This window comes from Trypanosoma rangeli (assembly GCF_003719475.1).
Source record: "Trypanosoma rangeli strain AM80 chromosome Unknown Tra_15.4_contig_00122, whole genome shotgun sequence".
NCBI lineage: Eukaryota > Euglenozoa > Kinetoplastea > Trypanosomatida > Trypanosomatidae > Trypanosoma > Trypanosoma rangeli.
The window spans coordinates 29,302-49,516 of NW_021705867.1; the positions used below are offsets into that span (position 1 = coordinate 29,302).

At 49.6% G+C, this 20,215-nt stretch overlaps 10 protein-coding genes across 10 annotated transcripts, besides 19 other annotated features; all 10 read right to left on the reverse strand.

The window, feature by feature from the left end:
• The first annotated feature begins 842 nt into the window (after positions 1–842).
• Positions 843–869: a microsatellite.
• A 128-nt stretch (positions 870–997) lies between these two features.
• On the reverse strand, positions 998–3,202 carry TraAM80_04267 (uncharacterized protein; the record flags this gene model as incomplete). Its single annotated transcript, XM_029381200.1, has 1 exon — positions 998–3,202. The coding sequence occupies one exon, from the start codon at positions 3,200–3,202 to the stop codon at positions 998–1,000; it is 2,205 nt and encodes a 734-aa protein (XP_029238942.1).
• A 31-nt stretch (positions 3,203–3,233) lies between these two features.
• Positions 3,234–3,271: a microsatellite.
• Positions 3,272–3,365: 94 nt separating this feature from the next.
• Positions 3,366–3,432: a sequence feature (A-rich).
• A 140-nt stretch (positions 3,433–3,572) lies between these two features.
• TraAM80_04268 (TPR domain protein) lies at positions 3,573–4,586 on the reverse strand (the record flags this gene model as incomplete). The annotated part of the gene is made up of 1 exon (XM_029381201.1): positions 3,573–4,586. One exon carries the CDS (start codon positions 4,584–4,586, stop codon positions 3,573–3,575), a length of 1,014 nt encoding a protein of 337 aa, XP_029238943.1.
• Positions 4,587–5,035: 449 nt separating this feature from the next.
• On the reverse strand, positions 5,036–5,821 carry TraAM80_04269 (uncharacterized protein; the record flags this gene model as incomplete). The annotated part of the gene is made up of 1 exon (XM_029381202.1): positions 5,036–5,821. One exon carries the CDS (start codon positions 5,819–5,821, stop codon positions 5,036–5,038), a length of 786 nt encoding a protein of 261 aa, XP_029238944.1.
• A 21-nt stretch (positions 5,822–5,842) lies between these two features.
• Positions 5,843–5,872: a microsatellite.
• A 205-nt stretch (positions 5,873–6,077) lies between these two features.
• Positions 6,078–6,119: a sequence feature (A-rich).
• Positions 6,120–6,145: 26 nt separating this feature from the next.
• Positions 6,146–6,164: a microsatellite.
• Positions 6,165–6,190: a microsatellite.
• A 223-nt stretch (positions 6,191–6,413) lies between these two features.
• On the reverse strand, positions 6,414–9,641 carry TraAM80_04270 (putative protein kinase; the record flags this gene model as incomplete). Its single annotated transcript, XM_029381203.1, has 1 exon — positions 6,414–9,641. The coding sequence occupies one exon, from the start codon at positions 9,639–9,641 to the stop codon at positions 6,414–6,416; it is 3,228 nt and encodes a 1,075-aa protein (XP_029238945.1).
• Positions 9,642–9,674: 33 nt separating this feature from the next.
• Positions 9,675–9,708: a sequence feature (A-rich).
• Positions 9,709–9,944: 236 nt separating this feature from the next.
• On the reverse strand, positions 9,945–10,283 carry TraAM80_04271 (uncharacterized protein; the record flags this gene model as incomplete). Its single annotated transcript, XM_029381204.1, has 1 exon — positions 9,945–10,283. The coding sequence occupies one exon, from the start codon at positions 10,281–10,283 to the stop codon at positions 9,945–9,947; it is 339 nt and encodes a 112-aa protein (XP_029238946.1).
• Positions 10,284–10,684: 401 nt separating this feature from the next.
• Positions 10,685–10,755: a sequence feature (A-rich).
• Positions 10,756–11,051: 296 nt separating this feature from the next.
• Positions 11,052–12,008, reverse strand: TraAM80_04272 (heat shock-like protein; the record flags this gene model as incomplete). Its single annotated transcript, XM_029381205.1, has 1 exon — positions 11,052–12,008. One exon carries the CDS (start codon positions 12,006–12,008, stop codon positions 11,052–11,054), a length of 957 nt encoding a protein of 318 aa, XP_029238947.1.
• Positions 12,009–12,574: 566 nt separating this feature from the next.
• Positions 12,575–12,599: a microsatellite.
• A 52-nt stretch (positions 12,600–12,651) lies between these two features.
• On the reverse strand, positions 12,652–14,826 carry TraAM80_04273 (putative ATP-dependent RNA helicase; the record flags this gene model as incomplete). The annotated part of the gene is made up of 1 exon (XM_029381206.1): positions 12,652–14,826. One exon carries the CDS (start codon positions 14,824–14,826, stop codon positions 12,652–12,654), a length of 2,175 nt encoding a protein of 724 aa, XP_029238948.1.
• A 121-nt stretch (positions 14,827–14,947) lies between these two features.
• Positions 14,948–14,994: a microsatellite.
• Positions 14,995–15,051: 57 nt separating this feature from the next.
• Positions 15,052–16,137, reverse strand: TraAM80_04274 (Bem46-like serine peptidase; the record flags this gene model as incomplete). The annotated part of the gene is made up of 1 exon (XM_029381207.1): positions 15,052–16,137. The coding sequence occupies one exon, from the start codon at positions 16,135–16,137 to the stop codon at positions 15,052–15,054; it is 1,086 nt and encodes a 361-aa protein (XP_029238949.1).
• Positions 16,138–16,478: 341 nt separating this feature from the next.
• Positions 16,479–16,537: a sequence feature (A-rich).
• A 203-nt stretch (positions 16,538–16,740) lies between these two features.
• Positions 16,741–16,765: a microsatellite.
• A 362-nt stretch (positions 16,766–17,127) lies between these two features.
• On the reverse strand, positions 17,128–17,790 carry TraAM80_04275 (Rab7 GTP binding protein; the record flags this gene model as incomplete). Its single annotated transcript, XM_029381208.1, has 1 exon — positions 17,128–17,790. One exon carries the CDS (start codon positions 17,788–17,790, stop codon positions 17,128–17,130), a length of 663 nt encoding a protein of 220 aa, XP_029238950.1.
• A 227-nt stretch (positions 17,791–18,017) lies between these two features.
• Positions 18,018–18,035: a microsatellite.
• A 59-nt stretch (positions 18,036–18,094) lies between these two features.
• Positions 18,095–18,138: a sequence feature (GA-rich).
• A 27-nt stretch (positions 18,139–18,165) lies between these two features.
• Positions 18,166–18,206: a sequence feature (A-rich).
• Positions 18,207–18,767: 561 nt separating this feature from the next.
• Positions 18,768–18,810: a sequence feature (A-rich).
• Positions 18,811–19,185: 375 nt separating this feature from the next.
• Positions 19,186–19,245: a sequence feature (A-rich).
• A 44-nt stretch (positions 19,246–19,289) lies between these two features.
• Positions 19,290–19,334: a microsatellite.
• Positions 19,335–19,756: 422 nt separating this feature from the next.
• On the reverse strand, positions 19,757–20,215 carry TraAM80_04276 (protein kinase A; the record flags this gene model as incomplete). The annotated part of the gene is made up of 1 exon (XM_029381209.1): positions 19,757–20,215. A coding segment is annotated over one exon (459 nt), but the record flags the coding sequence as incomplete, so codon positions are not given.

Consider the following 20,215-nt stretch of genomic DNA (forward strand, 5'->3'; position numbering starts at 1 on the left):
AGAACGCACCGATGGGCGATGCCACACCGTCTAGCCCCATCCACACCCCTCCTAATCGATGTTGAATAATATATATCTTGTGTGTGCTTGCATGAAGACAAAGAGAGACAGCATGCAGAAGAAGACAAAAGCGTACACAACTGAAAATTGCTGCAGACACGTAGATACAGAAATCAAAAAAGAGACACACATTTTTCTTGTGATACACCCACGTGAACTACCCAACTCACACACATTCACACGCAGGCACCATCTCTTCAACGCGGCCCATGGGTGGCGTTGAGCAAACCTCAATCCTGTCATGTGTTGGATCGTTCCCTCTTTCGAACTGGGTCTACAGCACGTTCCAAGAGAACACGCTCCATTCGCGCTGGAGCCACGTTTTCCACCAGTGAAAGATACTCCAAACGGTCACGATGTAAGATGAGACTTGCCAACGTGTCACGGTGCTGATACCTTATCCAGTCCTCCTTGGTGCTCTCCAGCGTGAGGGTTCCCTCGTTTCGAAGCAACACCTGCTCAATGTGTGGCTGGTAGGTCAGCCCCGGGCGCACAAAAGGATCACCCATCAAAAAAATATTTGGCAGGAATACCACTGCCCCTAACCAAAAAAGGTGGCACACACCAAACAGAGAAATAGAGAGAGAAAAAAAAGGAAGAATAATAGTAACGGAAAAAAAAAAAGAGGGCAGTGAATATAAACCAACAAAAAGGACACAAAATAAGCGGAGATCAATGAAGGAAATGATTGAAACAACGACACCTACAAACCAAAGCAGATAGGAAAAAACATTTGTAATCGTATACGCGCTGACACCTCGTCATTGCAAGGATGACAAACGCCACCACCACCACCACCACCACCACCATTGCCTTGCATGTGTGGGTAAGTGTTGCATGTAAAGGAGTGAAAAATAAACAATACGAGAATACGCATTGACGCTCGCCATCTAAGGTAGGTGGTAATCTACTTCAATCACCAATCAATAAACAAACATTAATCTATTGCCACGGTAACGGCTCCCACACCAAGGACTTGTTCCACTTCTTTGAGGAGCTGTTGCCGTGTTAGGTGACCCTCCTTCACCTTTGTGTAACCCACATCACGTGCGCCCCTAGGAACAGGCACGTTCTGCGCACGTCTTCTCAGTGAAGAAGGCAAGCAAGAAACAACGTCCCCATGGAGAGCGGGTCCACATTGACTACTGGGTCTCTTTGGCGAAGCCGTAACAGAACGCTTCAGAGGGGTGGCAATCAATGCTTCCAACTCCGTCACAATCTCATCTGGCCGTTTCGCGCTTGGTGTGCTTCCACATTCCTCTGTGATACTCGAGAGCTCTACACTTCCTAGACTCGAAGACCGTTCCTGTGTATCACGTGTGTTGGGCACCTCGCGTGGAATGCCACGCTGTCTTGTCGAAAGCTCCTCATGTTTTTGAGGTTGTATAGCCTCATTTTGCTCTAAAGACTGGCGCCGTTTTTCTCTAGCAGCATGTTCAGCGGTTCGCTCCCTAACGTTCTGCATCGTCATCGACTGCGTCACATTTTGTTGGCCCTTATGGGGGCACTGCTCAGAGCTCTGCAAGTCATTGAAGGCCTCTCCTGATGAACCTCTGCGGAAAGTCGCAGATGGTGCTCGCCGGTAGGATGAAGAACATGACAGCATGCCATCATTCATCTCTGTCTTCCGCTTCCTCGCCAAAGGAATTGCATGTGTTAAATTCGATCGTTGCAAGTTACCAAGCGACGTAGCTTCAGCCTCTGCTTGGCATTGTGTTACCGAACAAGACGATGAAAAGAATAACGGCGGCTCCTCAGCGACTGACATGGCGTGGGCCCATTTCGGATTTCCCCATGGCTGTGGCCCATGCAGCTGCTCAAACCGCATAAGACTATCCACAAAATCTGTCTTACTGAACTCCTCGGCATCGACAAAACGCGAAGTCAACGCCACAACAATGCTGGAGTCCTCAGGGAACAGCTCACGTACCTGTCTCTTCACCTCGGCTAACTGAACAGAGGTAGAATCTTCCGAGGAGGCGTACTTACTGAAAAGAGCACGGCAACGGATTCGGCGCAGGTCATCCTCCGGCAAGCGCTGCAGTACTTTGTTCTCCGACGGAGGAAGCGATTTCGACGTCAACGATGAAGGACAGGTGTGGTTGTGGCTCAATTTTTGGTCCTGCTGTGGTTGTGGCACACAGCGATACCTTGACGAAGAGGGCTTTGTTGCACGTTGGACGTACTCTCGCTGCGCGGCCTCCCGGTTACGATCCGCAGTCTCTTGCCAGTTCCACAACCGCAAAACCAACTCCTCTGCAGCCTCGTTGGAGATCTGAAAGTCGCCAATCACGCCACTGTCAGCCAACTCTTCGAAAATCCGTTCTCGAAGTTGTTGCCGTATCAGGCGGCTTCCCCCCTCAAAAAACAGGCGCTCCCCCGCATCACTGAAAGGTTCACTTTTTCGACGCCTCGCAGCCATCTTTCTCGAGGTGACAGCTAGCGTGGGGTGAAACGTGCACCCCGCCATGACGCGATTCATTCGTTCGCTCTCGCGAAGAAGCCTGTCCTTGGCAAGTTTTTCTCTCGTGTGATTAAAGCGCTCGTGTAGTGGCACATACCCTGTGCACCCCAGCTGTTTAGCAAATGATGATATCTGCGGTTGAAATGTCATTTTCTCTTCATCCTCCTTCTGTAGCCTCTCCTGCTCTGCCCGCCTGTTCTCGCGGCGCCTCTGACACCCCATCGCAGCTGCGTAGAGGCGCAACCCTGCCTTCGTCGCAGTGGGAGAGACAGCCCTTGGCGAAAGCAACTTCTTCTGCGCCTTCGATTCCTTCAATTGATCTATATATTTCTTTTGCGATCTCGCTCGAGAAGCCACCGTGGATACGTTGAGGCGATCCAGAGCTTTAGGGTCAAAGTGTCGTGGTTTCGTCTGTCGCATGTTTTCTCGTCTTGCTTCTTCCTTTTCCTCATGTTCTTGCCGTTGTTGCCGCTGTTGTGCAGCTCCACGTGATCGTTGCAACCCCCCTCGCCCCGCCACCTCCATGCTGTTGCACACCCCGTGGAGTTTCATGCCCCGGATCTCACGAAAAGCCGCAAGAAGGCGCTCCTCCTCCCTACTGATTCCCTCATCGTAAAGGTCATCTAACAGATCGCCGTTTTCTATAATGATGCTTTGCGGGTTCGTCACAAGACTCATCGTCGTGATTCCGCAGCAACGGACCCCCCCCCACACACACACACACGCACACGCAGCCACAAGCACACAACTATGCGTCGGGCCACCGACCGGGGAGCCAAGTGCGACAAGGAGGGTTCCTCACAACTCCAGAAAGCCAAACCATGCATATAAGAAGAAACGGAAAAAAAAAAATGGAAAACACAGTAAAAGAACAACAATAAAGCACAAAAAACAACAACATCAAAAAAGCATCCCTCATTGGTGTTAGCATGCCCAGCTTCTTTGCCTGATTGACTTTGTTTGTTTGTGTTTGCCCTTCGGGGAGTGAAGCTCCTGCTGCTCGCCTGTTACTCGCTTACAATACACCCCTGCGGTTATTACTCTCGCGTTAATCCTCGTCATCGCACGACTCCCATTCCTGTTTCTCCATGTCCTCGTTATCGTCATCCCCTTCCTCATCCCTCTCGTCCTCCGGCGTTAGCAGCTCAATAGGGTTTGGATGATCCAAGTCCGCTATTTGTTCCACCACCGCCGGACCGCCCATCTCCTCCACCAACACGGCAATCGCTGCATCCACCTCCTGCAAAGCCTCCGCGGCACCGTCAGACATTGTCAGCATCACGCGAGCTCGACGAAGAAGGCGCGCGGAGTCGGCGTAGCGCTTACGCAGTCTCGCTGATTCTCCCAGTAGAAACCAAATGTAGGGATTGTTGTCACCAAGCTGCAGGATCTCCAACAGGAAGCGGTATGCCTCGTCAGGTGACACTTGCATCAACAGACGACTCAACTCCACCTTGGAACCGTACGTGGGCTGATAAGCCTCACTGAGACGGTGCGTCAAATCCACCGCACGACGTAAAGACTGCAGGGCCTCATCAGAGCGGTTTTGACTAAGACGCAGCGAGGCCTGCAACTGATGAGCCTCTACACTCCGTCCATTGCACTTGAGCGCCTGCACAATGGCCTCCTCGCAGAGTTGCTCTGCTCCTGGGGCATAGCACAAGTCTGTCAAATAGAGCTCAGCAATAGCGCAGTAAATCGTGGAAAGAGTTTCATTCAGAGTTTCCCGTCGCCTCTTTTTCCTGCATGCGTCCAGTTCCCCTCGAACTATTTGTAAGGCGCGCTGATAACACTCCAGAGACTCGTTTGAGTCACACAGCTGAGCCAGGTTAAGGTACTTGACGTAGCCATGCTGTGGATCCACCTCAATGGCGTGTTGCAGCATTTGCTTTGCCCGAGGAATATCCTGTAGGTGGTGAATCATCAGCTCCGCGTATGCCTCCAGCACATCAATGTTGTTTGGGCTACACGTCAAGGCGACCTCAAAAAACTCCTGTGCAGCCTGACAGTTTCCCACATCCGTCGCATTCTGCGCCAATGCTAAAAGTGTGCTGACGTCCATCGCAACCAGTTCGCACAACGAGAGACCTTACTACCCCGCTGTCACCACGGGTCCCAACGGCCACACCACGGTGACAAAGAATTAGCGCAGGAGCGGCACTCGAGCGTTGCACCAGGCAAAGATGATTCAAACACAACGGTGCAAGACAGATATATATGCAGAGAGAAGGAAAGAGAAAGAGGGGCGTCCCACAGCACTAACCAACCGGAGATGCAGGAAAATTCAATCAAAAAAAAACAAACTGCGATCGGTTTCACTGCCCACTTTTTCACAGAAAAAAAAAGGGGCAAAAAAAAACCGACAAGAACAAAACGCAACAAAGTACTCACAAGGTCAGCAACAGAGCGTCACAATCGTGGTTTCTCCTATTTTTTTGTTGCTGTTTTTCTTCTTACTCAATGCCTGAAAACTCTACATTGAAACTGCACCCCAAAACGACAGGGTGGCTGTCACTCATCCTCGTCAAAACGGGAAAACTGCTCAGCTAGCAAAAGCCGGTCAAACATGTATGCAAGTTCCGCTTCGTAATCTACCGCATTCTCACTGTTTCGCGCCGCCTCAATGCGAAGAAGTCGCAGGTCGCGACGTGTGAGATGGTACGGGGCGTTGGCGAGAACGTTGAAGTAGTGGTCAAGAGAAAACAGGCCCGTGGCCTCCTCGTCAGCGTATCGCAAGAGGCGCAGAAACTCTTGCTCCACGTCCCGCCTCGACAAGCCATGGACGGTGGCGTTCTCAACGTTGGTTACCTCAAACTCGTGATGTGTCTGCTCAAAGAAAAGTACCGCACCACAAGACTCCTTAGCAAATGCCGTGTAGTCTACGGGGTCGTTCTCCGCTAGCGACGTGGACGTCAAGACGTATAGCGCCTGCGAGGGGGCAAGCTTACACGTCTCCAGAAGAGCCTGCTTTATAGTTTGCATGGGCAGAACACCAGATGCATCGATATCAAGCTCGGCAAACATCTTCAGCAAACGCTGAGCCACCGCCTCACGCTCCTCGCCTTCCACCACAGGAGAAAAGTCGCCGGGGGAAGGCTGCTGGGCCTGCAGCGGGTCCGTCTCCAGCGCCAGCCGCTTGAAGTAATTAGCGCTCCACTGCAGCACATCTTCAGGTTGAGCACGAAGCACCTCACGAGCGTATTCCTTGAGAACACCGGGGAAGTTCAGCGGCAGATGTTGGCGCGGTTGATAGCGATTTGCCAACGTCCGCTCACGGAATGTTTCCATCTCGTACATTCTTCAAAAAAAAAATTTCCGTTTTGTTTTTTTCCTCTTTTCTTTTTTTTTCCACCACACAGTTGCTTCGGTGGTTCCTCCTTCTGCCCTCAGTAGTAGTCGTGACCACTTCGACTTTATTCGGCGTCAAAGTGTGAGGAAGAAAGAGATCGAGAAAAAAAAAGTCGACGAAGAGAGAACAAACACAAAGTGTTAAAAGACGAAGAAAACAAGTGATGGAAGGCAAAATAAAAGTGAAAAATGCATGCACACAGTGAAAAAAAAAAAACAGAAACAGAAAGATACAAATAAAAGAAAATTCTTTTTAGCCTTGTTCTCTGTAGCCTCTCTCTCTCTCTCTCTCTATATATATATATATATATATATATACGTATGTATCTATGTGCGTACGGGGTGCATGCACAAACCAAATGCGGTTCCCAGCGCTTATGTGTGCACAGACGCAAGGCACACTCATGAACCTCTCGCATCTGCGTGGAAGCCGTCACATCGTCCCTCGCTTCTCGTGGCAAAGATACACCCCCCTGGAGCAAAAAAAAAAGAGCAATGAGGGAAAAAGCCGGCTGCATCAAGCTTCCAAACGAGGTTTGCCTCAGAAATCATCGTACAACAGGCGGCTGACGTCAGAAGCAAGAGCAAATGTGGCATCATCCACCATTTCACACACCCCATTGCTACGGAGGAGAAACTTACGGTTTTCGTCAAACCAACGAAGTTCGTACTGATCGCCTACAAGCACCTGAACTGCTCCGTTGGAGAGCAAAAACGCACTTAATGAGTGCTGTGCGTCAAAGCGAAACCAACGAACATACACAAATGGTTCCCCTTGACACCGGATTGCCGTTTGCGACGTCCGGTAAATAGAGATGGTGCCAGGAGCGCGATGCTGCTTCATCATATTGCAATCGTACGCGACAACGCGTTGTAGGAGATTGTACGCACTTTCAGCCAAGCACTTCGCATTTCCAAGTGAAACCACGCGCGCCGCATCACTGTTCTCCAAGGTGTCAACGTAATCCACAATGAGCATCTGACGCTCCAACACTGAAATTACGGCTGAATGCATTGAAAAACCGTGATTAAGAAAAATTGCCCCCGTACGCCCCGGCTGAATGTGATAAGTAAAAGCAACGGGCTCTACGTCTTCCTCTGTTGGAAATAAATGAAAATGACGAATCCAATCCCCGTTAAGCAAAACCGCGCGCTCCTCTGGTGTTGGTTGAATGGGTTTGTGGCTAACCGATAAGCGTTCCATTGGCTTCCACTTCCCCTCTGGCATCGTGTTGATGGGTCTGCTGAACAGCGACGATGGCGTCGTCTCCGTCACCGTCTCCTCCTTCACAGCGTTCCCTGCGCCCATCATTACCGCTTCCCTCTTTGGGACTGACTTTGCCGCAGCTGCCGTGGAAGCTTTCGTTGTTGGGCCAGAAGCAGTAGTAGCATTGGTGGACCCCCGCGCAGCCTTGTGGGTTTGTATCACCGTCTTCTTCGACGTGGCAGGGTTGGTGGTGTTTAACTGCGCTTGAGGAGCCACAGGCCTCTTTTTGTTTTTACATGCCGCTGCACAACTGCCTTTTCGATGGTGCTCACGCAGCATCACACTATTTTCATAGACGGTGCCGCACTTGGAACAGCTGCACTGCTTGCTGTACGCTTGATGGCAATCCACGCATAAATCTCTGCCACAGGAACAGTGAAAAAAGTAAATGCTTTTCCCAACAGGCAGAAACTCATAATCGCACATGTCACATACAAAGCCATACTGATACTTTTTGCTTACACGCGTAGTCTCCTTGAAACGGTGAGGATGCGTAGCCGATTTTCGTTGTTCCTCCGCTAGCCAAATCATGTCAAACCACTCTTGCTTTTCCTCCGCCGTCACGCGGAAAACGGAAAAGAGGCATTCTAACTGTAAAAGGATCATTTTTTCCGCAAGACCCCGTACAGCCATCTCCATGGCAACAACTTCCGTAGCATCCATCCATCCCGATGCAAGCTTCTTCCTGGTAATATGAGCAGGTACAGTGCCTGCCGTCTTAGGCGCCGCATCGTCGACGGACTGCATCCCTCCTTGCTCCATAACTCCATCGGAGACCATACCCATGGCACACGCATTCATGGCTTCCCGTGACAACTTGTGGTTTTTATCACACTCATAACTGACGTGAGAATGGCGTAGACATTGCGTGGTATGGTTTGTTGCGTTCCACTCTTCCACTTGACCATTAAGGAGCCGTACGGGAGACAATTTTTTTTTCGACGCCATCTGATCTACTTCTGCTTCTCCCGCCTCCTCAGGAGGCACCGAAGATGACTGAGGATTACTACGATACCTCCTGCCGCTCCTCGTTGTTTTGCTGAGAGCTTTTTCTCCTTCATTGACAAATTGCTGCGTCACCGGAGATGTAGCACGGGAGTTCCCGCGTGAATTTACACGAGAACTTGCACAAGAGTTACCACGTGAAGCGGAGCAGACTTCCTGCCTTGCCCGTTTTGACCGGCACCGCCTGAGTCCCTTCGCCGTCTCTTCAGCAATAACTACCGATATTTCACGGAGCGGTCGCTTCCGCTTCGCTTCGCGGCGAACATCATACAGCTGATGCGTTGGCACACCGCCCACTGCCGTTTCCTCCCTGGCCACAAATTTTAGTGATGCGCGTAGCTCAGCCTCTTCAGCCTCGCCTTCACCGGGGCTGTTGGCGCGGCTGCCCATCAGGCTGGCGGTGACGTCGGCGCTGCGCTGTTCCACAGCCCGCAACAAGTGAGCCTCGTCGTGGGATAAAAGAAAATCGTCTTGAACACCCAAAAACGCGGTGACAGCGGTCGGCGGGGCCCGACGGCGGGAATTCCAGATTGGCTTGCTGAGAATCGCCAAAACATCCGGCCGTTTCACGGGATCACAGACGAGAATAAACTCCACAAGTTGCCGCAACTCGTTGGAGACGCTGCAACCCACAGGCCATCGCCAGTCTGCAGCAGCCACGCGGCGCAGTAACCGCACATTCTCACTATTGAGCCTTGTTGGCAGTGCTGCCCCACCATCGTCACCGTCTCCATCCTCGTCAGCGTCCTCATGGGAGTGAGATGCGGAGCGGGAAGCAATGGAGGGCGGGTAAGGATTGCGTTGCGTAAAAATAGAGAAAAGTACGATGCCCGCCGACCAAACATCAGCAGAGGCTCCAACGCTAACCCGCTGATCTCTGTGCAGTGCGTTGTGTGCCATTTCCGGTGCCATAAATGAAACAGTGCCTGCCACCACGTCACCCGGTGGCGGGTTCCATTCAGTGGAGGCTAATCCAAAGTCTATGAGTTTCAGGTTGCCGTCCAGGTCAAACACAAAATTTTGAAGTTTAACATCTCTATGAATGCATCGCTGCTCGTGAACGCAGGCAACCGCCTGCAACACCTGGTGGGCGAGAAACAGCATATCAGCTTCATTGGTGAGGCGTGTCACTAAAAGCAAATCATGCAGCGTCGACGGCACGCAGAGCTCCATACCGACAATAATCAGATCACCGGTTTTGTTTATAGCCCCAAACTCAAAGCGAGGCAGCAGGAGTTTCCCTTTTGTGCATACCTTGACAAGAACGTCTAACTCCTGGCGAAGACGTGCGGCCTTCCCGGTGGCAATCTTGAGTGCCAGCCTTGGATATCCGTCACACGCAGCGCGATACACGGTACCAAAGGAGCCCTGGCCAATACGTTCGCATGTCCGTACCGATAACAGCTGACCTTGCGAGGAGCCGCGCAACGGCAGACGGACCTCCACGAGGCGCACAAATTCGCCGTCGTACAATATCCTCTCAACGCTTCCCAGCATTAGTGGGCCCCACACCTCCCTTGGGTGCGAAGCAAACACAAACGCAAAATAAAAACAGAAAAAAAAATGGCGAAAAGACAAACGCTGAACCATTACTAAAAGTTAACTAAACAATTACCAACTAGCGGCAGACGCAAACAATAACAGCAATGATAAAAAGGTCGAAAGCATAGATTGTGTTTGTTTATTTGGTTTTCTTCTTACTTGAAGGGTGAGAAGAGAGAGGTGAGGTGGAGATAGAGGAGGGTAAAAGAAGGAAGGAGATCGTTGCGTGTCTCACCCCGCACTTTGGCAACAGCGGCATCACATGGCGTCCGCAAAAGATGGATGTGCTGCAACAAGGACAAACTCCTCCCGCGTTTTCTCGTCCGTGAGACACTGTAGATAGTACAAACTCCTCGCAGACGTTAGCTTCTTCCGCATCGCTGAACTCGACGTGTACTTACGCAGCAGGTGCCGCAGGTAGAGCTGCACATCCTCCTCCAGGAGTGAGCAGTACCACGTCTGCCCATCGCCGTCATTTGTGCTGCTCACCAACGCGTGCGAAACAAGCAGATGAACAGCAAGAGCATCTACGAGGCACTCGTTAAGAAACTGAAGTTCGTCCTGTGGTGACAAGCACGCATCACCATGCGATGCCATCACAATGGCGTAATCGTTCCGTCCAACTAGATACGTGTGGAGAGCCACACGCGTGCGGAAAAAGGAAAATGAGAACAACAAAAGGTATCAATATAGTAAAAGGGACAAAAAGACATGGAATTCGAGAGAAACCCCCTCCTCAGGTGTAAAGGCCCCAAGAGAAGGAATAAACAGAGGGTGCGCACACTGCCAATAAGCTGAGAAACAATCATGGGAGAGCGGGATTAAACCCCACCTGAGATATATACACATACAAAATTAAAACAAAACAGTGACGGTGATGCAACGGCACCCAAACCGCACTGAATGTAAGCCGTACCTGATGTCTGTCTTCTTCATGTACATAGGTCGGACCGCCGAGATTCAAAAACAGCAACCCGAAATGAAACTAGTCGTAGCAGTAAACATATACAAAGCAAAACAAAAAAAAAACAGAAACAAAAGAGATTACAAGTACAGTTAAACAGAAACAACAGCGAAGCAGCAGGGAGGAAAAAAAAAAAGAGCATCCCCACAAACAATACCGAGCAGATAAGTCAATGGAAACAGTACGGCTAAGTGAAGGAATAAGAAAAAGAACCTCCATCAATGATACATCCAAACCAACAAAGACAAAAAAAAATAATAATAATATTTTTTTTTTTTGCTCTGGTGATAGATACTGTTACCTTGGATTTATCGTTGCCGGGCTTTCCAAACAAAAATGGAAATGCGTGGAGTATGCAATCATTTTCATTTTCATTTTCGGGCATGGCAACACAGCGCGTCTTACGGCTCCTCCTTAGCTATCCCGGGCACATGGAAAAATATCTTCCACGTTTTGATCACGTTTCTTCCAGAGCAATCGGATACAGGAATGTTATTTGACCGCCGTGGCATTAAATTATCCTCACCCCATTGAAGCGTTGTTACTTTTGGAACAATGAACCAGTTCACACCATGGTTCTTCTTTACGGACGACCGTGCTCCCCAAGGCTGTAGTTTGGGTTCCTGCTCCAATGATTGTCGGTAGCCCGCCGCGGCTTCACTGCTGTTATGGCTACTTTGGCTTGTCGGGGGGTGCAGAAAACGCACGTCGGGGGGGGAAGACCGATCCACTGTTTGATGGTTGGGACAGGAACTCGTATTTTTATCACCGATGCCAGCACCACTACGCTCAAGCTCCGCTAAACGGCATCTCCTAACAGCTGCAAGCCCCGACCCTTGCCTGGGTATTGCCTGCGCCGCCATCTCCCTCGACTTTTTCACGGCACCTCGAACTTGTCGACCACAACCTGGCGTCAACGTGCAGTGGCTGTTCGACAACGGTGTGCACAGGACACGAGATGAATTACCCGATGACGGCACCCGCCGTATGACGTCAGAATACACCGACGTGGGCGCTTGTGCACCATTTCGCGGGGGTTGTGGCTGAACGGTTCGCTTTCGCATCAATTCGTCTGCTCCCTCCATCTCGCGCCGCTGTTGTTGCTTTAGAGCCTGCTCTGCTTGACGTTGACGCTGCTGCATCTCTTTTACCTCAGCGTACCCTAAATCATACAGGTACCGTCGTGTAGGATCGCTCAATACATCATACGCGTCCTTAATGTCACAAAAACACTCCGTGGAACCCTCGTCCGGACGATCCGGGTGGCACAGCAAGACAAGCCGTTTAAACGCATCCCGGACATCCTTTGCGGAACAGGATGGAGGCAAGGAAAGCAAAGCGTAGTAATCCACAAACATTGCCCCCACCACACCCAATGAGTAAGAAGAGAGTAATTCACCTCAATTACCCTCGCCGTTGTTGTTGGTATTCTTCTTCTTCCGTTGCTTAGATCCTACTCCTGTTTAGAAAACCAAAAGGCAATTCAGAACACACCCACACCACGAATAAAAAAATAAAATAACGTAATGGCTCTCACTTTTGTTTTAACTATATGTTTCTCTATGTGTGCGTAGCCACGGCAAGGCGACCGCCCTAAAATAAAATAAATCCAGACAAAGGAACGATAAGCATCATGCAACAAAAAAACAGGGGACAATGCCCAAAAAAAAAAAGGGGTGCGCGTGCTTTCTCCTCATCTGCAAGCAGCAGCCTCCCCTGACGTTCAACTCCCCCTTTGTATCGGGTGTCACTGCGGTTGCAGTTCCTTTTCAATGTTTCCTTCCATTTTACTCGAATGCACACAGTGGAAAATAGAAGGTGAGATAAATAAAAAGCGGGGTTTGCTTCAGGGCCCTCTCCCTCTTTTTTTATTAGTTGTCTCGCAACTGTGAGTCTGCGTATCATATACTGTCTTCCCCCATTCTGTATGTGTGTGTGTGTGTGTGTGTTAATTTTCCGTCAGAAGGAGTCGCCCGGCGTTCAATCCTTCACAGCCCTCATTTACCTCGTCCCGCGGCGGATTTTTTTTGTCTCCTGCCGTTCACGAGAGCTCAGCAGTGCGTTCTCAAGTGCATCAACGCCCATGATGGTGTCCACGGTGCGGCTGTTAAGCTTGCCCTGCCGCTCCTTCTTCACATAATAACTGTCCTTCAGAAGCTCGTCAAGTTCAGCCTGCTTCCACGCCCGGCTCCGCTCCCCGCGGGTCATTTTTGTCAACTTCAGAGCCTCTAACTTCTCATTGCGCTCCGTGCGGTGTCGCTTCTGGGGGCTTTGCTCTGCCTCTGCCCCCTCACTGTTCAGCAGGGTAGCATCTCCATCCCGCGCCTCATTATGTGGACGCCGCACACCACTCAGTTGAGTCCTACGTTCTTGCCGCTCGCGCGTCCGCGCGTTAACAATCTTCAGAACCTCCTGCAGCTCATCCTGTAAAGGAATCCGCAGTAGTCGCATATGCTTGATTTCACCACAGTTGGGAACCTTAAAAAGCGCAAAGCCGTGTGTCAGATCTGTGAGGTCAATCAGCTGCAGTTGAAATATGTACCGACACTCGTGTTCCTTGTATGCACGAATAAACGAAACAAACGCTCGCGTCGCCAACCCAAGCAGTTTGTCATCCACATCATCCCTAACTGCATGTCTCAACTTAAGAATCGATGGACTCTCGCACAAATCCCCCACAACTTCTTTTCGCGCCATATGAGAGTCCCTACCACGCGCCGCCTCGCGCTCCTTTCGTAGCTTCTCACGACGTTCCTTGCGATTCAGCTTCTGATCCCTGTGAACCTGTTGAATGTTTTTGCGTCTCTCCTGCTGCGAGCTCATTAAGGTACGTTTGGCGTTCATCTGACGCACAATTTCCAGAGCAGCCTCTATACCATCCTTTTCTTCATCGTATGGCTGCAGTGACACATTTTGCAGCTTCATAAAAGCGACATACTCCAACTCCTGCGGCATCAAAAAAACGAGACTTTCCCCTTGGCGCCCCATTCGAGCTGTACGGCCAATGCGGTGAATAAACGTTGATGGGTCAACGGGAGGATCATACTGCAGTACTACTCCGACCTCAGGAATGTCTAATCCTCGTGCTGCCACGTCTGTGCAGACGAGAACGCAACGCTTTGCCCGTGTCACGGCCCGTTGCACCCGTTGACGCTTCTCAAGCTTCATCTGCCCATGCAAAGCAAAAATGTTTTCTGCGTCCTCCTGCAGTAGCACATCAGCAAGAGTCGTGTAAAGCCAGTCCACGCTGGCGCACGTCATTACGTAGACAATAATTTTTTGTTCACGACGCTCCTGAAGAAATGCAATCAAACGATCCAGCTTCTCTGATGCCCGTGTGAAGGTGTAGTAGTTGCAAAGCAACTCTGGAATCTGCGGTTTGGCCTCGTTCATACCGGCGGAGTTTAGGGAGCTCACGCGCACCGTGACGGACACCGGGTTCCGCATCCCCGCACGAGCCAGTTCTGCCAACTCCTTCGTCTGCGTGGCACTGAAAAGTCCGGTGCGCCGTTGCTTCGGCAGCCGTTTAAGTATGGCGTCCAGTTTTGCCTTGAAGCCGAACTCCAGTAGTTTATCTGCCTCATCAAGAATAAGCAGCTCAAAGCCGGCAAAATTAAAGAGACTCGTGTATTTTGAGGATACCAACAGTTCGTAGAGTCGTCCCGGCGTGCCGATCAAAACATGACCCCCCGTTTTGTTGAACACATTCACATCCACTGTGATATCGCGGCCACCAATGTAACACTGGCACGAGTACTTTGGAAGCCCGGTCTTTCCGTCCCCATAAACGTGTGAAACAAAGTGGAGCATCTTCCTTGCAAGCGCATGCACCTGTTGGGCCAACTCGCGCGATGGAAGAACAATGATGGACACAACGGCATTTTTATGTTCGCTGCAAATCTGAACCACGCGATCACTCTGCAGCATTTCGAGACAAGGTAACAAGTACGCAAGCGTCTTTCCACTGCCTGTAATGGCCTCCACCACAACATCGTAGTTGCGAAGCAGCAGCGGGACGGTTTGCGCCTGCACAGGTGCCATGTACTGAAACCCGGCGCACTCCGACAGGTAGGAGAGTGTGGCTGGGCGCAGCTGCACCCCCTTCATATTATTCCACTCATTTTGGCTCACACCACTCATCTTGTGGTGGCAACGCTCTGGCGCCCAGTCGTGCATAATAAATAAAAAATAAAATACAAATGTGGGATGAGCACACAATAAAATCATGGCAAAATCACAAGACTCCAAACGACACCAAGAAACAGTCAAAAACAATCTGTTTAAAATAATAATAATATTTGTTTTTTTTATCTTTTCTTTTTTCTTCCTTGTTGTTTTGTTTTCCAGCAGAGGATGCATGAAGGCCCGAATACCTCGCGCATCGGAGTGATACGCACGGCACTAAACCACCTCCGCCTCTAAACAAAGCACATCCTGCACAAATTCATCAACTATCTCACTGTAGCCTCGAAGTAGAGGCAGCGTATTGTGCTTTCCCTCAGGAAAGCCGACAAATCTTCGCATCGACTTTGATTTTTCTGCAGCTGCATACAACCGTTGCATTTGCCACGCTGGTACCACTTCGTCACCTCCTCCAGAGAGAAAAAGCATGGGAGCGTCGATTCTTTCCACCAAGTCAAGGTTCCTCCATCCGATGCGCAGACACAATGGTTTCACGTAGTAGTCAAACAAACAAAGCCAAAGTGCAGGGCAGCGACTCACCAACCCTCTTACTGCCACTCGGGCCAATACAGACGCCATGTCACTGACAGAAGTGAAAGTGTTTTCAACAATCACTCCAGCTATACGCTTCATGTTGGCTTGCTGCGACGCCAGATGAATAGCAACCGCACCTCCCAGACTTGTTCCCATGACAAAGATCCGCCCTTGCGGTATGCGGAGATGATTCCAGACGTACTCCAAACACGCCTGTGCATCTAACTTTAACCCTTCCTCCGTGGGTGGAACAGAATCACTGAGACCAAAACCACGGTAATCTATCATCAGAACTGCGCAACGGTGTTTTGTGGTGAAAAGGGTGGCAATTGGTACACGGTGACCCACGTTTCCAGCATTTCCATGGAAATATATGATGACGTAGAGCGTTGAGGAGATTAAACGGTCTCTAGGGGTCATCGAACCGCAGGGAGAGAAAGTCCCAGTGCTCAAATTGAAATTTTGGCCCCTACAAGAACCTTTTGCGCCTGATTGTTGCGCCAGCTGCTGTTCAGGTGATGGCCACATCATAAATCCACGCAACGTGACGCCATCTGCGGTGCGTATGTGCACAATGTCCGTGTTAACGAACCCTCTATCAATTGGACTCTCGCAGGTGTTGGTACTTCCCGCCGGGCTCTCGGGAAAGTACAAGAACTGATTTTGTTTCTCACGCAATATATAGCTAAGCACGATGAGGAAGACGGAAAATAAAATCACAACCGCACACATCCAAAAAATGTACGCCACGAGCCAGTTTAATGCCTCCATTCTTGCTATTGCTGCTGTTGGTACGTTTCCGCTTTGTTTCGTCGGTAACGGTGAGAGGTTGTGGGGGCGCTGCAAAAGAATTGTCGTCGCTGCCGCCACCTCCGTCCGCTTGCTTCCCTCTTGATTCGAACGCCCCACACCACAGCAAACTATGTTAAGTAGGCAATGCAAGATGCCCAGGCTCTTATCGTCCCCTTCGCACTTCCTACAAAACTCTCCAACAGAGGCGTCAACGCTTTGTTCTATGTCATGCACTCCCGCAACCTATGGGCGAGGCACACGAAGGAGAAGAAGCAAAGGAGCATGTTCACGTCGGCATAAACCCTTCCCTCTGTCAATGGCAAACAACAAACACCAAGGCGCACACACACACACAACAAAAAAAAAAACAGACAAACAAGATGTCTACGCATGTACACACGGACATAACAAACGAACTCATACTGAAACAAAGTAGCAGATGGACTAGCGTTCCCAGCAAAGGAGTTAAACTAAGAGTTATCTCCTTCCTTTTGTTTATGATTTTCCGTTCACACAAAGCGCAAATTCATTCGCACACGAAGAAATGACTCGTCAAGGGTTTTTTTTCCATTTTTTTTTTATAAAAAACAAAAATAAAAACAAAAAACACACACGCAGTAGTAAAAACCGTAACAAGACAATGAGGACGGCGTTGAATTGAGGGCCAATGCTACGCGGATCACGCCCTCTGAGCTTAAGACAAAACACGCACACAACATATATGTGTATTCAGCCGAAGACAGCCTCCTCCACATCATCCTATCGATAAACACGTAGGTGGTCATGCAACCCAATGTGCGCATCTGTGCGCGTGGATGTCCGTCGTAGGGCTAAACACTCATACCACTCATACCGTTATTTCATTGTTTCTTTTCTTTCCCATTTTTTTGTTATCTGTTTCGCTAAATATCTCTTTTTGCCTACTCTTTGTGTTTGCCTCCCTTTTGCAAATATTCCTTTAAGTTTTGCTCAGCACGGGCAAGAGCTCTTCTCCTGCGATGTGGGCTGGTTGAGATTGACGGACTGCGGCAGCACTACATCTTCCTCCACAGTCTCTTTTTGCGCCAGGGCAGTGGTAGCAATGGCAAGAAACGCCTCCTCCACACCTGTATTCTCCTTCGCTGAAGTCTCAAAGTATCGCATACAGCAACCCTCCGGACCGCTGTTGGTGTTACTGCCGTCTGCAGCAGCAACAGCAGCGTCACCGCTTTGCGCCGCACACCATGCCTGTGCCGTCTTACTTGCCACCTGCCGACGATCCGCAAGGTCCGTCTTGTTGCCAATCAGCACACTGTCCCGTTTGCCCGCTTGAATGTTGAACTCCTCTAGCCAGGCGCCTATGTGCGAAAAGGACTCCTGTTGCGTGACATCAAAGACAAGGATGCAGGCATCCGCACCGCGGTAGAACGCCGAACCAAGCGACTGAAACCGCTCCTGTCCGGCCGTGTCCCAAATCTGCAGTGTCACCACTTGTCCATTTAACTCCAAGTCCTTCGTGAGAAAGTCGGCACCAATGGTAGCCTTATAGCGACTGTCAAACTTTTTGTTTACATACTGATGCATAAGTGACGTTTTGCCGACCCCACTGTCGCCAAGGATGATAATCTTTAACAACTGACGCTTTGATGGCATGCCGGCGCGCACCTGTGTCCAGTAAATTCAGTGACTGTGGATATTTCTCTCAGCGAATGTATGCAACCGTACGCTGATGCTGATCAGCCTTGTTTCGACGGAATGAGTCTCTTTGTTTGTTCCTTCCTTTGCGTAAAGACACTCACAGAAAAGTCAAAAGTGAAAGGCGCACTCAAGCACCGTTAGCGAGCATTCACCTACCACGTAGGCAATCACACAACAGGAGCAATAATAATAATAATAATTGGTGCGACAAAAACAAATCACAACAACAGAATGGTACCATACACATGCACAGTTTCATAGTGAGGGAGAACAGAGAGAGAGAGAGAGAGAGAAAAGAAGAGAAGCTGATTGCACAATGATTCAAAATCCAAAGAAAAGAAAAAAAAAAGCGAGAACAAAAAAAAAGAAAATTTTACATGTTTTTTTTTGGTTTTTCTTTTGTCGTCGTTTTGTTTTCTCCTCCCCACTTTTTGCAGCTCGCTGGTTATGTCCTCCGAGTAAATACATGCGGACACACCTTTTATATATACGTATATTTTTGATGTACGTGCGCTTCACAGTTCATGTGCGGACTTCCCCCCTCCCCTCCTCTTCGTCTCGCTGTCGTCACAGGCAAACGACCGCCGCTTGCGCAATCAACACATCATTGCCCTCATCATTCCCAATACTTGTATTTCCCCTTCTGCTTTAAGAGGTTATCTATCATTCAATAATCCACCATATACCCCAACCGGCGCCCTTCAATTCCACTTCACTCAGCTCATCCATGGCCAGATCCCTTTTTGTTACTGTTGTTGCCCACATGTCTGCACTCCTGTCGTGCAGAAATATTCCCCTCTCCCCCACCCCATGACCGGTCCTCTACGGCTGACCAGCGCGCACACACACACACCGTGGTCGGCGGCGCACGCCGTCGAAGCACAGACACAATAACATTAATACACGCCACAAGGGAGCAGGCAAAGAGAGTCAAAAAAAAAACACACACAAAAAACAAAAAACAAACAAAAACAACAGCATAAAGCCTAGCTAAGAAGTAAGAAAAGAGAAAGGCGCGCTCCACCCGTTCGTGTACCCCCGACCGCCATCCCGCCACAGCACAAGGAGTTCATGTTTTCTATACGCGCACACACACAAACAGAACCAAAGATGGCCGCAGATGATCCCACAAAAAAAGCAGACGGACTCAAAACATCAACCCAACGGAAAACAAGCAAAAAACACGCGATAAAACCAACACAAATATACAAATACAAAAAGTTTTACTGTATTTCACTCAAGAGCGGGAAAAGGTCGAAGCGCCAGGCGAATGAAGAACACCTGCTATTCTTTCTTTTCCCCCTTCGGAGCCTGTCTGCGCGCACAGCCACACAGGAAACAAAGACATCCAAAAAAAAAAAAAAAGGCAACGAAGGTAAAAGTAGAAAAGAAAATAAAAACAAATAAAAAGAGCTCAACTATGCAAGATAATGACATGTCTGCACTCTCCAGCTCCACACCACACCATCACACAAAATACCTCAGCCACACGAGCCCACCCGCTGGCGCAGCACCATTGCATTTTGCACACTGTGACTGGCAAACCACTTACCCGTTCATGCAAAAAAGCCCACACTGCAAAAAATATTAATCCAATGTAAGTCTACATTATTAGCTAACGTGAATTTTCCATGTTCACCCACACTCCAAGAAGTACACTCCAAAGAAGCAAAAAAATCTAGAAAAATTACGAAAGCAACAGAGCGCACACCTATAGCAGTAATTCAGTCTAAACAACCGTCAGCACAACCTAACAAGGCAGTCGCCTGGAATGCAAAAAAAAGGCGAAAACGCAATCATCTCAAGAAATAAAGAAAATTGAAAAAAAACACCATAAAAAAGTCCTTAGCCACACATCGAACAACCAAAAAAAAAAACAGCATGAAACAACAAAAACAGTACATTGAAAGCGTAAAGCAGTCTAAAACCCACGGAACTCGGCCTGTTGTGCAGCGGTTAAGGGCGACGCACGATCTTCCCGACTTTCGGGGAAACACTCAAAGTTACTCGTGTCACCAGGGTTCTTTACCTTCACATGGATCGGGGCAGGGTAGTGTCGCGCATACAATTTGTCCCAGTTTGCCCCGTGAAAGTACGGGTGATTCTTCACATCCGTTACGCCATCCTTTAGTGTCCCCAAACGCTTCGTGTGGTCCGTTTGCAGCAAACCCTTCACAAGATCCCGCGCACGTGCGTCAAACCAATTCGGGAACTTGAAGCGTCCAGAGAGAATCTTCTCGTACGTCCGAAACGGCGTGTCATCGTAAAACGGGGGATACCCAGCGATAAATTCGTACAGCAAAATGCCCATCGTCCACCAGTCCACGGCCTTTCCGTGACCCTTGCTCTGGATCACCTCCGGCGCAAGGTACTCCGGTGT